Source organism: Lytechinus variegatus, chromosome 5, assembly GCF_018143015.1.
Source record: "Lytechinus variegatus isolate NC3 chromosome 5, Lvar_3.0, whole genome shotgun sequence".
Lineage (NCBI taxonomy): Eukaryota > Metazoa > Echinodermata > Echinoidea > Temnopleuroida > Toxopneustidae > Lytechinus > Lytechinus variegatus.
Window position 1 is genome coordinate 10,655,753 of NC_054744.1, and position 13,866 is coordinate 10,669,618.

The 13,866-nt window shown below is 39.5% G+C and overlaps 2 protein-coding genes across 2 annotated transcripts; both read left to right on the top strand.

Moving 5' to 3' along the window:
* The first annotated feature begins 12,090 nt into the window (after window positions 1-12,090).
* LOC121415298 (histone H2B.2, embryonic) lies at window positions 12,091-13,390 on the top strand. Its single transcript, XM_041608478.1, has one exon. The coding sequence runs from the start codon at window positions 12,177-12,179 to the stop codon at window positions 12,546-12,548; it is 372 nt and encodes a 123-aa protein (XP_041464412.1). The 5' UTR covers window positions 12,091-12,176; the 3' UTR covers window positions 12,549-13,390.
* On the top strand, window positions 13,231-13,795 carry LOC121415283 (histone H3, embryonic). The gene has a single exon (XM_041608466.1). The coding sequence runs from the start codon at window positions 13,327-13,329 to the stop codon at window positions 13,735-13,737; it is 411 nt and encodes a 136-aa protein (XP_041464400.1). The 5' UTR covers window positions 13,231-13,326; the 3' UTR covers window positions 13,738-13,795.
* The last annotated feature ends 71 nt before the right edge of the window (window positions 13,796-13,866 follow it).

Sequence of the window (13,866 nt, forward strand, 5' to 3'; positions counted from 1 at the left end):
TTTTAATACACAACAAATGTATAATAATTTTATTGCCAAGATCTTTATGGCCGCGGACCATTCTATCCCCAAATCTAATTTTAAAGGGAAACCTCCACCTTGTCCCTGGTGGAATAAAGAATGTTCGGCGGCCATTAAGGCAAGAAATAAAGCAAACAGGAAATTTAGAAAGACTTTATTAATGGAGGACCTACTATTTTATAAGAAAAAAAAAGGCCCAAGCACAACTTATTGTTAGAAAAGCTAAAAAAGAGCATTGGGTAAATTATTGTTCCTCCCTAAATCGACATTCCCCCCTCCCTCAAATTTGGAAAAAAATTAAATCCATGAAAAAACCTCAGTCGGATGCATTCAATTCCCCATTGCTTTTTGAAGGCAAAACCATCTCGGATGACCTTGAAAAATCTAATATTTTTGCAGACTTTTATGAAGAAAACAATATATATAGTGATGCATCAAGTAATTTAACTCAAGAATCACCTGTCTCTAATATTAATACCAGCATGCTTAACGAACGTTTAACCTTTAGGGAATTAATCGATGCTCTGAACGCTACCCCTTCTACCGGTCAGGGTCCGGATAAACTTAACCCTATACTTATTTAAAAAATTACCTAAGAACTGTTTAATATTTTTGCTATATATTTTTAATTCCATTTGGTCCTCCTCCCATCTTCCGGAACAATGGAAACATATTATCATTACCCCTATTTCCAAATCTAATAAAGATCCCAATAATATTAACAGTTTTAGACCAATATCTAAGACATCATGCCTCTGCAAATTAATGGAAAGAATAATCAATAATAGACTCTCATGGTTTTGCCAGAACTTTAACATTTTATCCCCTGTACAATCTGGCTTTACCAAAAAAAGAAATGTAATGGACAATTTATCTAGGTTAGATACAGACATTCATAAAGCATTTGCCATAAAACACACTACATTAGCGTTTGACAGAATTAATAGAAAAATTTTATTACATAAACTTTCTAACAAATTTGGTTTCAATGGTAATTTGCTTGCCTGGATTACCTCATTCCTTAAAGAACGAACTTTTCAAGTAAAAATAAATAATAGTTTATCCTCTTTTAAGAAGAGTTTAATAGGGCTGCCCCAGGGTAGCGTGATTAGCCCTACTCTCTTCAAATTTTATATCAATGACATCGTTACTTTTTGTAAAAATTGTTCTATTGCATTGTTTGCGGACGATGTTGCTATATGGTACTCTAGCCCGCAACCTTGGTTCGCATTTAAGAAGGTTCAGGAGGATCTTGATCTTCTCGCAAATTGGTCTCAGCAGGCTCATATAAATATTTCTATTCAAAAAACCAAATCCATTCTTTTTACTCATAGACCGAATTTCAAAGACCCTCCTCTCCTTTTTAATGATATAAGAATCGAAAATGTAACCCAACACACCTTTTTAGGGGTCATTTTCGATCGCAAATTAATTTGGCGCCCTTATATCGACCACATTGTTGCAAAATGCAGAAAAAGATTAAATTTATTTCGATGTTTAACTGGCACTAGCTGGGGTGCCGATACTAAAACTTTATTTATTATATATAGGGCCATTGTCTTGCCAATTATTGATTATGGTTGTGAAATTTATGCTTCTGCATCCCCCTCCATTATAAATAAACTTAATGTTATTCAGTACCTCTTCCTGAGGACTATTACTGGTACCCTACCTTTTTCATCTTTAGATTGTTTACAAATTATATGTGGTGATATGCCTTTACATTTGAGGCGTGAATTCCTTTGTCATAAATATAAGTTAAGAATCGTGGACTCACCGGACTCGCATCCCACGAAGGTTATTTTTTCGGACTGCTGGCAATTTCAATCTAGTCATTTGAAATATCCGCCCCTTCCGATAATAACCAAAGACTACCTTCCTAATATTGAGCCTGACATCACCCCCTCCCAACCCTTTTGGCACATCCCCCTCCCCGTTATTGATCTTGATTTGCATGACAAATTTAAAAAATCAGATGATATAAATCTTATCCAACAAACTACCTTCGAGTTATTAAATACTAAATACTAAATTTTCACCAAGTGTAAAATATTATTATATACGGGTGTCGATATTGTTCTTATTTGGATCCCCGCCCACTGCGGTATCCAAGGTAACGAGGAAGCGGATTTATTGGCAAAACAAGCTGTAGCCTTAGATTCGGTAAATGTACTTATCAAGCCTAATAAAAAAGAACTATTCAGAAAGCTATATTATGTATTTCATGCAAAATGGGAGGAGAGAGCCAAACTTTCCACTAAAACACAACATATTTTCAGCTTTCAATCATCTATACGCACCCCTACTTTAAACCTCGGCTCTAGAAGCGAAGAAGTTAATAGAATACGCACAGGAATAGTCAAACTATCCAATTTTATATGATATTAATAAGCATCCTGATGGCCTCTGTGATCATTGTAAATCCACAGAGGATTTGTTTCACTTTTTATTAGAATGCCCAAAATTTGCTCAAGAGAGAGAGCACTCATTATACCATACAAATATACATCAATCTAATTAGAAAGATATAATTTGATGTATAAATATATAATATTATACACCATTGTCATTCTTAATAATGATAATGAACTCGATAATAAATCTCATATTCGACAAACACTCACCTCCTTTTCAAGTCTACCTCTAGTAAATAATATCTTTTAGTTTTTTAGGACATCCTTTCTTAACCACCATAATTGAAGGTGCCTCATAATAGTAGGTTAGGGGGCTAAGGCACCATTGGTCTGCACCCGAGTGACCTAGGAGAAGTGTTCCCCTCCTCCGAAAGGCCCTGACAACGTACTGGAGGGGCGTGGTAAGACGGTGCCGTAGGCGGGGCTAGTGGCAAGTGACGATCCACCTAACCGAACTTATGCCCAAAACTCACAAATTCTTTTTTATAGGGATCTTCCGGTTTCTTATAGATATTATTTGCATAATTAGAGGTAAAATTTAAGCTTGGAAAAATTACACATATAAGAAACAAGTCAATAAGTCGAATCATACCCCTTTTGTTGTCAACTGGGAACGATTGGGGGATGGAAATACAATATTGCTAATACTACATTTCATAGATTATTTGGGGGAATTTTCTTTCTCTCAATCATTCCTCCGTGTTTGTAACTACTACTTTGTACTTTAATTCATTCCAACAAATCAATTCAAACCATATTTCATACAAATAAAATAACTACATTCTACTTATCCAAACCTATAGGTTTTCATTATATATATATATCATATTCTGTTTTTATAAATGATAGCAATACAAAATTCTGTTCGTGTTCTCTCTTTCTACCGGCTATGCCAGCTGGGTTTTTCCGGCCTTGGCGCCATCGCACAGTGGGCCAGAATGAGTTGAAAGTGCGCCAAAATTATATTCCGTGTTAGATTTTTACTGTAATATGTTGATTGTGGGTAATTTTGGGCATAGAATCGACTGAACATAATTTAAAGCCGATATGACGTCACCTTGATACCAAATTTTGATTGGCTACTTGAAATATCTGTGAAAACACAACTTGATTGTGTAGTATATAAACTTTGTGTTATGTGCTACTTTAAAACTGGCCAGAGTGAATGTTAGTTTATGCCTAAAAAGTGTTTTAAGAGATGCCGAAAATAATTTTTACTGCATCAAAATGATTATTAATTACATTTATAAACAAAAAAAATCAAAATCTGAAAAATATTAACCGTGCTTTATCAAGCTGTGTTGACTGTGTAAAACGCAAAGTATATAACACCACGAATGTATCACTATGACGAGGGTTTTGGGATAAAATTATTCTACAAGTCAGATTTTTTCCCTGGAAGAGTTGTGGGTATAGCCCTTATTTGCTTTAGCAACATTTATTTTGTTTAAATTAAGCCCGGAATTCATGTCATTTTCATGGAATGGAAGGGGAATCGTCCTCGCCGTGCAAAAGCGAACGGCAATGTACCCCCATGCGGTGCGCTAAAGATGACTGCGCGGTATAAAAATGACCGTTTTTGAACAGGTTTTTGGGGTGTTGTGTCAAGTTAAATCGGCTCTAATATAAAAACGGGCAAATACGGGGAGCTAAATTTGGTATCAAATTAATGCTTAGACATCGGGAAAAATGATGTTTATAGAATTTAGACGGAAATCCACGGAAATCTAAACTATTCTATTGTAAATGCAAAAAACATGGATTTTTCAGCCTATTTCGAGGAAAAATCATCCTATAAACCTCTTAAAATGTGTCTTTTATCTACTTTGAACCCTTTCACACGACAAAAAATATATATTAGGATTATGTGGGAGCCATTTCGGATTCCTACATGAAAAACCTCCTGTGAAATGGCGTGCGTCCAAAGGAAATAAACGACTATAATATAGATATAAATCATTACTTCTTATGCAAAGTCTCAATTTCTTTCAATCGATCGGATGGCTGTAAATGTACTTGGGATGGGGTGAGGTAGGAAGAGAAATGGGGGGTGGGTGTGGAGAGAGAGAGAGAGTGAGAAAGAAGCATACAAAAATAATACTAATTGGAAAAAAAAAGACGGCCTCCGCCCCTAGTTATCCAGGTCGCTCTTTAGTCTGATTTTGCTACCTGAAAAAAAAAACCCGGCTAAACTCCTTATTTCAATTTCAGTAAAAACAGATAATAAACTGTGTTTCCCCCATTTCACTAAAAGCATGAACTTTTCACGGAGGGTTTGTACTGTGAAATAGGCATGCGCGGATCCAGGATTTCGAAGGGAGGGGGGCCCAAATTCGACCTGATTTTGGCGCCCCTGTGTACTTTTCGGAAAAATGGCGGCCCCCATAGGCGGCGAAAGCGGGGGGGGACGTGTCCCCTCCTAAATTTTAGACGGGGGACGGTCCCCACTAAATTTGTTTATGATAAACTTTTTATTTTTTTTGCTGGGCAATTTGTTTTCCTGGTTCCCCCCTAAATTCACGTGGACTCCCCCTGAAACGTGTGTTGTCCCCCCCCCCCCTAGGTTGATGGCCTTTTTTTTTTTTTTTTTTTTGCTTTTTGGTTTAGCAACTCCTTAAATGTAGGTTGTTAACCTTTTTGGGGGGCGCTTGTCCAATTTTGTACCTGTGTCCATCCCAAAAATTCAAGTGCACACCCCCTACATTTTTTTGCTTCCGCCGCCAATGGCGGCCCCTCCCTCCCCCCAGGCAATCATAAGTGCCTTAAATGCATGTTGAATTATCTTTTTTCATAAACACATGAATCAGGGGCGGATTCAGCCTTCGCCAATAAAGGGGCCACATTTTCCCCGATCGGCCGCTCGAAGATGTTTTTTTTTCGTTTGTTTCTTTGAAGGGGGTAGTCCTATAAGTCACCTCTTAGCTTTATTCTCTAAATCAACATAAATGTATAATATCATAATCCATATTTTATAATGACCGCGCGAAGCGCGAGCAATTTTTTTTATGAAATTGTATGTATTTTTTCCTAAAATTTGAACATTCTGAAAAAAGATGTGCCTGCAATACTGCGAACGCGAAGCGCGAGTATAATTTTTTGATAAACGTTTTGAACTGATTGGAAAGGTAGGCCTACCAGTCCTGTTAAAGACTGCATACAGTTAGCCATGAAGACGTTAAAGATTTCAACAATCAAATAATGCGAGCGCGAAGCGCGAGCTGAAAATTTTTGACATTTCTACATAAAGAATGGAAAACTTTAATCAGTTTTTGTAATCATGAACAGGATAGCTATACAGTATAACTAAACAATTGATGCGAGCGCAAAGTGCGAGCGGAAAAATTCTAGATTTAGACCTAGAACGGGACACTCTATTCATGTTTCCTAAATCATGAAAAAGATGAGTAATGCGAGCGCAAAGCGCGAGCAGAAAATGTTTGTTTACGTTTTGAACTGATCGAAAAGTGCCTTTTAAGGACTGCTTGCATTTAGACACGAAGACATTACATATTTCATTAATCAAATAATGCGAGCGCGAAGCGCGAGCTGAAAATTTTTGACATTTCTACATAAAGAATGGAAAAATTAATAATCAGTTTTTGTAATCATGAACAGGATAGCTATACAGTATAACTAAACAATTGATGCGAGCGCGAAGTGCGAGCGGAAAAATTCTAGATTTAGACCTAGAACGGGACACTCTATTCATGTTTCCTAAATCATGAAAAAGATGAGTAATGCGAGCGCAAAGCGCGAGCAGAAAATGTTTGTTTACGTTTTGAACTGATCGAAAAGTGCCTTTTAAGGACTGCTTGCATTTAGACACGAAGACATTACATATTTCATTAATCAAATAATGCGAGCGCGAAGCGCGAGCTGAAAATTTTTGACATTTCTACATAAAGAATGGAAAAATTAATAATCAGTTTTTGTAATCATGAACAGGATAGCTATACAGTATAACTAAACAATTGATGCGAGCGCGAAGTGCGAGCGGAAAAATTGTAGTTTTAGACCTAGAACGGGACACTCTATTCATGTTTCCTAAATCATGAAAAAGATGAGTAATGCGAGCGCAAAGCGCGAGCAGAAAATGTTTGTATACGTTTTGAACTGATCGAAAAGTGCCTTTTAAGGACTGCTTGCATTTAGACACGAAGACATTACATATTTCATTAATCAAATAATGCGAGCGCGAAGCGCGAGCTGAAAATTTTTGACATTTCTACATAAAGAATGGAAAAATTAATAATCAGTTTTTGTAATCATGAACAGGATAGCTATACAGTATAACTAAACAATTGATGCGAGCGCGAAGTGCGAGCGGAAAAATTCTAGATTTAGACCTAGAACGGGACACTCTATTCATGTTTCCTAAATCATGAAAAAGATGAGTAATGCGAGCGCAAAGCGCGAGCAGAAAATGTTTGTTTACGTTTTGAACTGATCGAAAAGTGCCTTTTAAGGACTGCTTGCATTTAGACACGAAGACATTACATATTTCATTAATCAAATAATGCGAGCGCGAAGCGCGAGCTGAAAATTTTTGACATTTCTACATAAAGAATGGAAAAATTAATAATCAGTTTTTGTAATCATGAACAGGATAGCTATACAGTATAACTAAACAATTGATGCGAGCGCGAAGTGCGAGCGGAAAAATTGTAGTTTTAGACCTAGAACGGGACACTCTATTCATGTTTCCTAAATCATGAAAAAGATGAGTAATGCGAGTGCAAAGCGCGAGCAGAAAATGTTTGTATACGTTTTGAACTGATCGAAAAGTGCCTTTTAAGGACTTGCTTGCATTTAGACATGAAGACATTACATATTTCATCAATCAAATAATGCGAGTGCGAAGCGCGAGCTGAAAATTTTTGACATTTCTACATAAAGAATGGAAAACTTTAATCAGTTTCTGTAATCATGAACAGGATAGCTATACAGTATAACTAAACAATTGATGCGAGCGCGAAGTGCGAGCGGAAAAATTCTAGATTTAGACCTAGAACGGGACACTCTATTCATGTTTCCTAAATCATGAAAAAGATGAGTAATGCGAGCGCAAAGCGCGAGCGAAAATTTTATATAGTGACATAAAATATTTTTTCCAAGTCTTCCTCTCATCTTATTTTATTCATTCGTCTTCCTCCTTTTCTTTTTTCTTTTTCTTCCTTTTTCTTTCTCCCCCCCTTTTTTTGCTCTACCAATAGGGGGTCCGGGCCCCTCGGGTCCCCACCTGGATCCGCCTATGCATGAAGAAGATGCAATTGAATAATGGTTTTATAATGATTTGTTCATGAATAAATGTGAAATCACTTTAACAAATAATCGATGCGAGCGGGAAACTCGAGCGATTTCTATTTTAACCATTTGATGCTTTCAATTCGTTTAACTTCTCATCAGAGTAGGCCCTGCTAGAATTATGTGAGCGGGATCCAGGCGCGGATCCAGGATTTCTTAGGGGGCCCTAATTTCAAGTCAAGTAATAATCGTTCCGAAATATTGACTCCCATTGCCGAATGGGTAATGTCTAGTTCCACAGAAACCTCTCTTGCATTGTAGGCATTCTTCGTTCTTGTGGGTACTCTCATTATTTTTTTCTTTTCTACTTTTTGCTTCAGGGGTTGAAAAATCTTATGGGGATGACGCCCTTGTATCGCCGCGTATGAAAACTGGTAGTGCAATAACTAAATTGTATATTCTGCATGAAAGAAAATTAATATTTTATTTTGGGTAAGATATTCTTGAAAAAGATATAAATTAACATGTTTTTTATCATAAAGGTGAGGTAGATTCAGTAGTCAGCACTCAGCATTTACTAATTGGGAGTGCACTGCCTACTTTGATCTGTAAGTGTTTGGATATATTATATAATCTTTTGTTATTCGCTTGAATTCCATTCAAAACAGTGAGTTGTCTTGTCAATCCTAATCAGCAAACATTGGCTCTTCCGCTCTTGCAACAATCATTATAAAGTATCAAAAGGTTATGCATCTTATAATCTTGCTCAAATTTTATATACTCCAAATAGATTTTCAAAAGAAACAAAATGCGTGTAAACGGTGTATATAAAAAGAATATAAGATACTAAAGATAAATTACTGTAAAAACATACTTTATTGTCAGTGTCTTTATAAATATGAAAACAATGCTCTTAAGTTCGCATCATTTTGGACGATAAGTTCTTATCTCTCTCTTTCATACAATACTAGTGAAACATGAATTCCAAGGTCCCATGTATCTTGTATACATCAACTATTTCAAGATGTAACAATAAATGTAAATGATAGCAATGCAGTTTAGGCCTGAGTAAATCCACGTAATATTTTCAGTGGAATTCGTTTAAAAAAATAAAACGTGATTTCCCACTGTAGGTTAGAAAAGAAAAGGTGTCGTATCATCAACTGTATATAGCTGTCTTTTACGCATTACTACATGAAACAAAAAATATAGGAACGATATAAACCATAGAGTTATTTCAGTTATTTGAGTATTTGACGATTCGTCAAAAAATAAAAAACGCATCCGAAACTTTCACCATTATAATGAAAGTATCATTTATTCTTTTACATATTGCACACTAAAAAATAAAGGTTCAAAATTGAACCCCGAAAGGTTCTTGCAAAATCAGCACCCAATGGGTTCAAAAATTGAACCCCTGATTTGGGGTTTAAAAATTGAACCCTGCGGTTGGGGTTCATTTTTGCACCCTGCGGGTTCAAAACTGCACCCCTAAATTTCAAATTGAACCCCTATGGGTGCAATTTTGAACCCGCAGGGTGCAAAAATGAACCCCAACCGCAGGGTTCAATTTTTTAACCCCAAATCAGGGGTTCAATTTTTTAACCCATAGGGTGCTGATTTTGCATCAACCCTTCGGGGTTCAATTCTGAACATTTATTTCTTAGTGCTTGCAAGTAAACTTCAAAATTTCTGTAAATAATATCTATCAATATGTCCATCAGTGTTGTAGTCAAGGCTCAAACCTCCAAGGCCAAGGCTTTAATACCCAAGACCAAGGCATCGATCCCCAAGGCCATGCCTAAAAACCTCAGGGCCAAGGCATTTCAAACTTTCAATATATGGAACAATGAGCCAACAACAAGGCGGTTCGAATATCAGTTCGGCGCCCCAACATGTATGTCGATCATCAATTTGCCCCCCCCCCTTCGAACATCATTTTGGCATCCCTTCGAACTCAATTTGCCTTCCCTAGTTCGAATATCATCCCCCCTAGCTCGAGTATCAATTTTGCGCCCCCCTAGTTCGATCATTAATTTGGCCCCCCCTTCGAATATCATTTCGCCCCCCTAGCTCGAGTATTAGTTTTGCGCCCCCCTAGTTTGAACATTAATTCGGCGCCCCCCTAGTTTGAGTATCATAGGCGCCCCCCCCCCCCTAGCTCGAACATCGATTCGGCCCCCCTCCCCAGATCGAGTATCAATTTGGCGCCCCCACTTCGAACATCATTTCGGCGCCCTCCTAGTTCGAATATCAGTTCGGCGCCCCTACATGTAGGTCGATCATTAATTTGGCCCCCCCCCTTCGAATATCTTTTCGCCCCCCTAGCTCGAGTATTAATTTTGCGCCCCCCTAGTTAGAACATCAATTCGGCGCCCCCTAGTTTGAGTATCAATTTGGCGCCCCCTACCTCGAACATCGATTCGGCCCCCTCCCTAGTTCAAGTATCAATTTGGCGCCCCCACTTCGAACATCATTTCGGCGCCCTCCTAGTTCGAATATCAGTTCGGCGCCCCTACATGTAGGTCGATCATTAATTTGGCCCCCCTTCGAATATCATTTCGCCCCCCTAGCTCGAGTATTAATTTTGCGCCCCCTAGTTTGAGTATCAATTTGGCGCCCCCTACCTCGAACATTAATTCGCCCCCCCCCCATTCAAACATCAATTCTGCCCCCAGTTCGAACAGCATTTTGACATTCCTTCGAACATCATTTCAGCGCCCTTTTGGTTCGAACATCATTTTCTTCCCTCCTCTTCCTCTTTTTTTTCTTCTCGTCCTTTCCCTCTTCGTCTCCCCTTTTCTTCTCTTCTTTCCCCTTTCTCTCTTTCTTTTTTCTTCTCTCCTTTCTTCCCTCTTCCTCTTTCTCCTTTTCCTCTCTCTTTTCACCCTCTTCCTCTTTTTTTCTCCCCCTCCCCTCCCCTCCTTTTCTTCTCTTCCTTCCCCCTCTTCCTCTTTTTTCTCTTTCTTTCCCCTCTTCTTTTCTCCTTTTTTCTTCTTTTCTTTCCCCTCTTCTTTTTCTTCTTTTCTTTCCCCTCTCTTTTTTTCTTTCCTCCCTCTTCCCCTCTCTCCTTTTCTTTCCCCTCTTCCTCTTTTTCCCCCTCTCCCCCTCCCTTTTCTTCTCTTCCTTTCCCCTTTTCTTCCCCCTTCTCTCTCTTTTTTCCTCTTCTTTCTTCCCTCTTCCTCTCTTTCCTTTTTTTCTTTTTCCTCTCTCTTCCCCCTCTTCCTCTATTTTTTCTTCTCCCTCCCCCTCCCTTTTTCTTCTCTTCCTTCCCCCTCTTTTTTCTCTTTCTTTCCCCTCTTTTTCTCTTTTTTTCTTTCCCTTCTTCTTTTCTTTCCCCTCTTTTTTTTCTTCTCTTCTTTCCTCCCTCTCTCTCCCCCTTTCTTTTCTTCTCTTCCTCCTTTCTTTCCTCTTTTTCCTCTCTCTCCTTTTCTTCTCTTCCTTTCCCCTCTTCCCCTCTCTTTTTTTTCTCCTTTTCCTTTCCCTCTCTTTTTCCTTCTCTTTCTTTCCCCTTTTCCTCTCTCTTTTCCTTCCCTTCCTTCCCCCTCTTCCCTTTTTCTTCTTTTCTTTCCCCCTTTCCTCTCTCTTTTTCCCCTCTTCTTCCTTCCCCCTCTTCCTCTCTCTCCCCCCTCTTCTTTTCCCCCTCTCCTCTCTCTCTTTTTCTTTCCCCCTTTTCCTCTCTTTTTTTTCCTTTCTTTTTCTTCTTTTTTCCCCTCTTCCCCTCTTTTTCTCTTTCTTTCCCTCTCTCTTTTTTTTTCGCCGAAGGGGGGGGGCCAAGGCCCCCCCCATGGATCCGCGCCTGGAAATAGGAATGAATTGATATTTATCGAGATGCATTTAAATAAACATGAATTTCTATTTTGACTGGTTCACATGAAGGAATTTTCCTATGTCCTGATGAAAAGAAAATATCACAATATTCAATTTTCATTACCCTCACTTAAAAGAGAGGTTTCATTTCTTGAAAATTCACCAGGAAAGGGGGATTATTTTCATTCGACCTGATAACAATATTATTGTACAAGCTGTAACGACATATCGCCATTTTTCGTCAGTACTACACTACATCACATCACGTCGTCACTTTTTAAAAGCATAAACTTCGCTCAGCATGTATCTATTGTGATATCGTGCTAACAACAATCTTTGATGTTGTCCTGAAGAATATCGCCTTAAAATAATAGAATCAATTTTCAAAAGAGTTTTCACTGATCCGAAAAATTATAAGGTCATACAAAAAATAAGAAGAAGATAGTATCACCACACTCATTGCATAAGAACACTTTGTCGCCATCTCTCGACCAGGAGCAGTACAGGCGCCCATTGGCCGGCCGGCCAATGAAAGACCGGGGCTCATTTGCATACGGACCGCGCCGCACCGGACCCGGACGCGGTGTATAAATAGGGCGATTGGGACGGGGCACTCGCATTAGCAATCGAATATCTAATCGGTGCACACGCTTCGGTACATTCTTCACATACCAGCTTACATTCATCATGGCTCCAACAGGTCAAGTTGCCAAGAAAGGTTCCAAGAAAGCAGTCAAGGCCCCCCGGCCCAGCGGTGGCAAGAAGAGGCACAGGAAAAGGAAGGAGAGCTACGGAATCTACATCTACAAAGTCCTTAAGCAGGTTCACCCTGATACCGGAATTTCTAGCCGGGCCATGACGATCATGAACAGCTTCGTCAACGACATCTTCGAGCGAATTGCCGGCGAATCTTCTCGGCTGGCCCAGTACAACAAGAAATCTACCATCAGCAGTCGTGAGATACAGACCGCCGTGCGCCTTCTTCTTCCAGGGGAGCTTGCTAAGCACGCCGTGAGTGAGGGCACCAAAGCGGTGACGAAGTATACCACATCTAAATAGAGGGAGTTATACTCTTCATGAACAGACAACGGCCCTTTTCAGGGCCACACAAATATTCAAGAAAGAATGCATTATGTAGTATGATAAGTAGTATGAAGGAATAAATGAACGGTCGAATAAATTAAACGAATGAAGATAAATAATAATAGTTTAAAAATATTACAGATGAAAATGAATCTGTTGTGAAAATCAAGTAACAAGTATGTGTGTACTGGGAAAGGTGCCGATGATAAGGAATGATCATGAATGATTATGCGTTTGAGAATGCATGCATGCATGCTATAAATTAATACTGAAAATGAATACTGAATGGGGGGGGTACAAAGTCGCAAATACGGGATGCAAAAGCAAATCCAAATTAGCATATAATTTGCGTATGTTATTGACAAGACGGGAGGGGGGGTCTTGATTTTTCATTGACTCATGATGTCCCCGTTCCCTAGTTTCTAACATGTTGTTACCTTCTCCAAAAAAGAGGATAACATCCAGAATCGGTCGCCCCGTGAATATAGTTTACTATTACCGTAGTGTAATTCGTCACCCCTTTGGTGCCTTCACTCACGCACTGCCGTTGTGCACAGCGCCACCACCATACCACGCTTCGCGCGTTATGACAATAGAGCAACACAACTGACCAATCACGAGAGCTCTGCGGACGGTGCCGTTGGGTTTGGGATCTCTCGGAGCTCTTATAAATAGCGGTCATTTTTAAGAGGCAGTCACTCATCTCGTCTTCTACGTTCGATTCGCAGGCTTACCATCAGACAAGTAACCTACCATGGCACGCACCAAGCAGACGGCTCGCAAATCTACCGGAGGAAAGGCTCCCAGAAAGCAGTTGGCAACCAAGGCGGCCAGGAAGAGTGCCCCAGCCACAGGGGGAGTTAAAAAGCCACATAGATACAGGCCTGGAACTGTCGCCCTGAGAGAGATTCGCCGCTACCAGAAGAGCACCGAGCTTTTGATCCGCAAACTCCCATTCCAGCGTCTAGTGAGGGAGATTGCCCAGGACTTCAAAACAGAGCTCCGCTTCCAGAGTTCCGCCGTGATGGCCCTTCAAGAAGCTAGCGAAGCCTATCTGGTCGGGCTATTTGAAGACACCAACCTGTGCGCCATCCATGCTAAGAGGGTTACCATCATGCCGAAAGATATCCAGCTGGCCCGTCGAATCCGTGGAGAACGCGCCTAGAGCGCCAATGCACTACAGCCTGTAGGGCATATAGCCAAACGGCTCTTTTCAGAGCCACCATAACATCACGAAAGAATCACTGATATCATATGCAATATATATACATGAATAGTGGGAAGAAATAAAGGA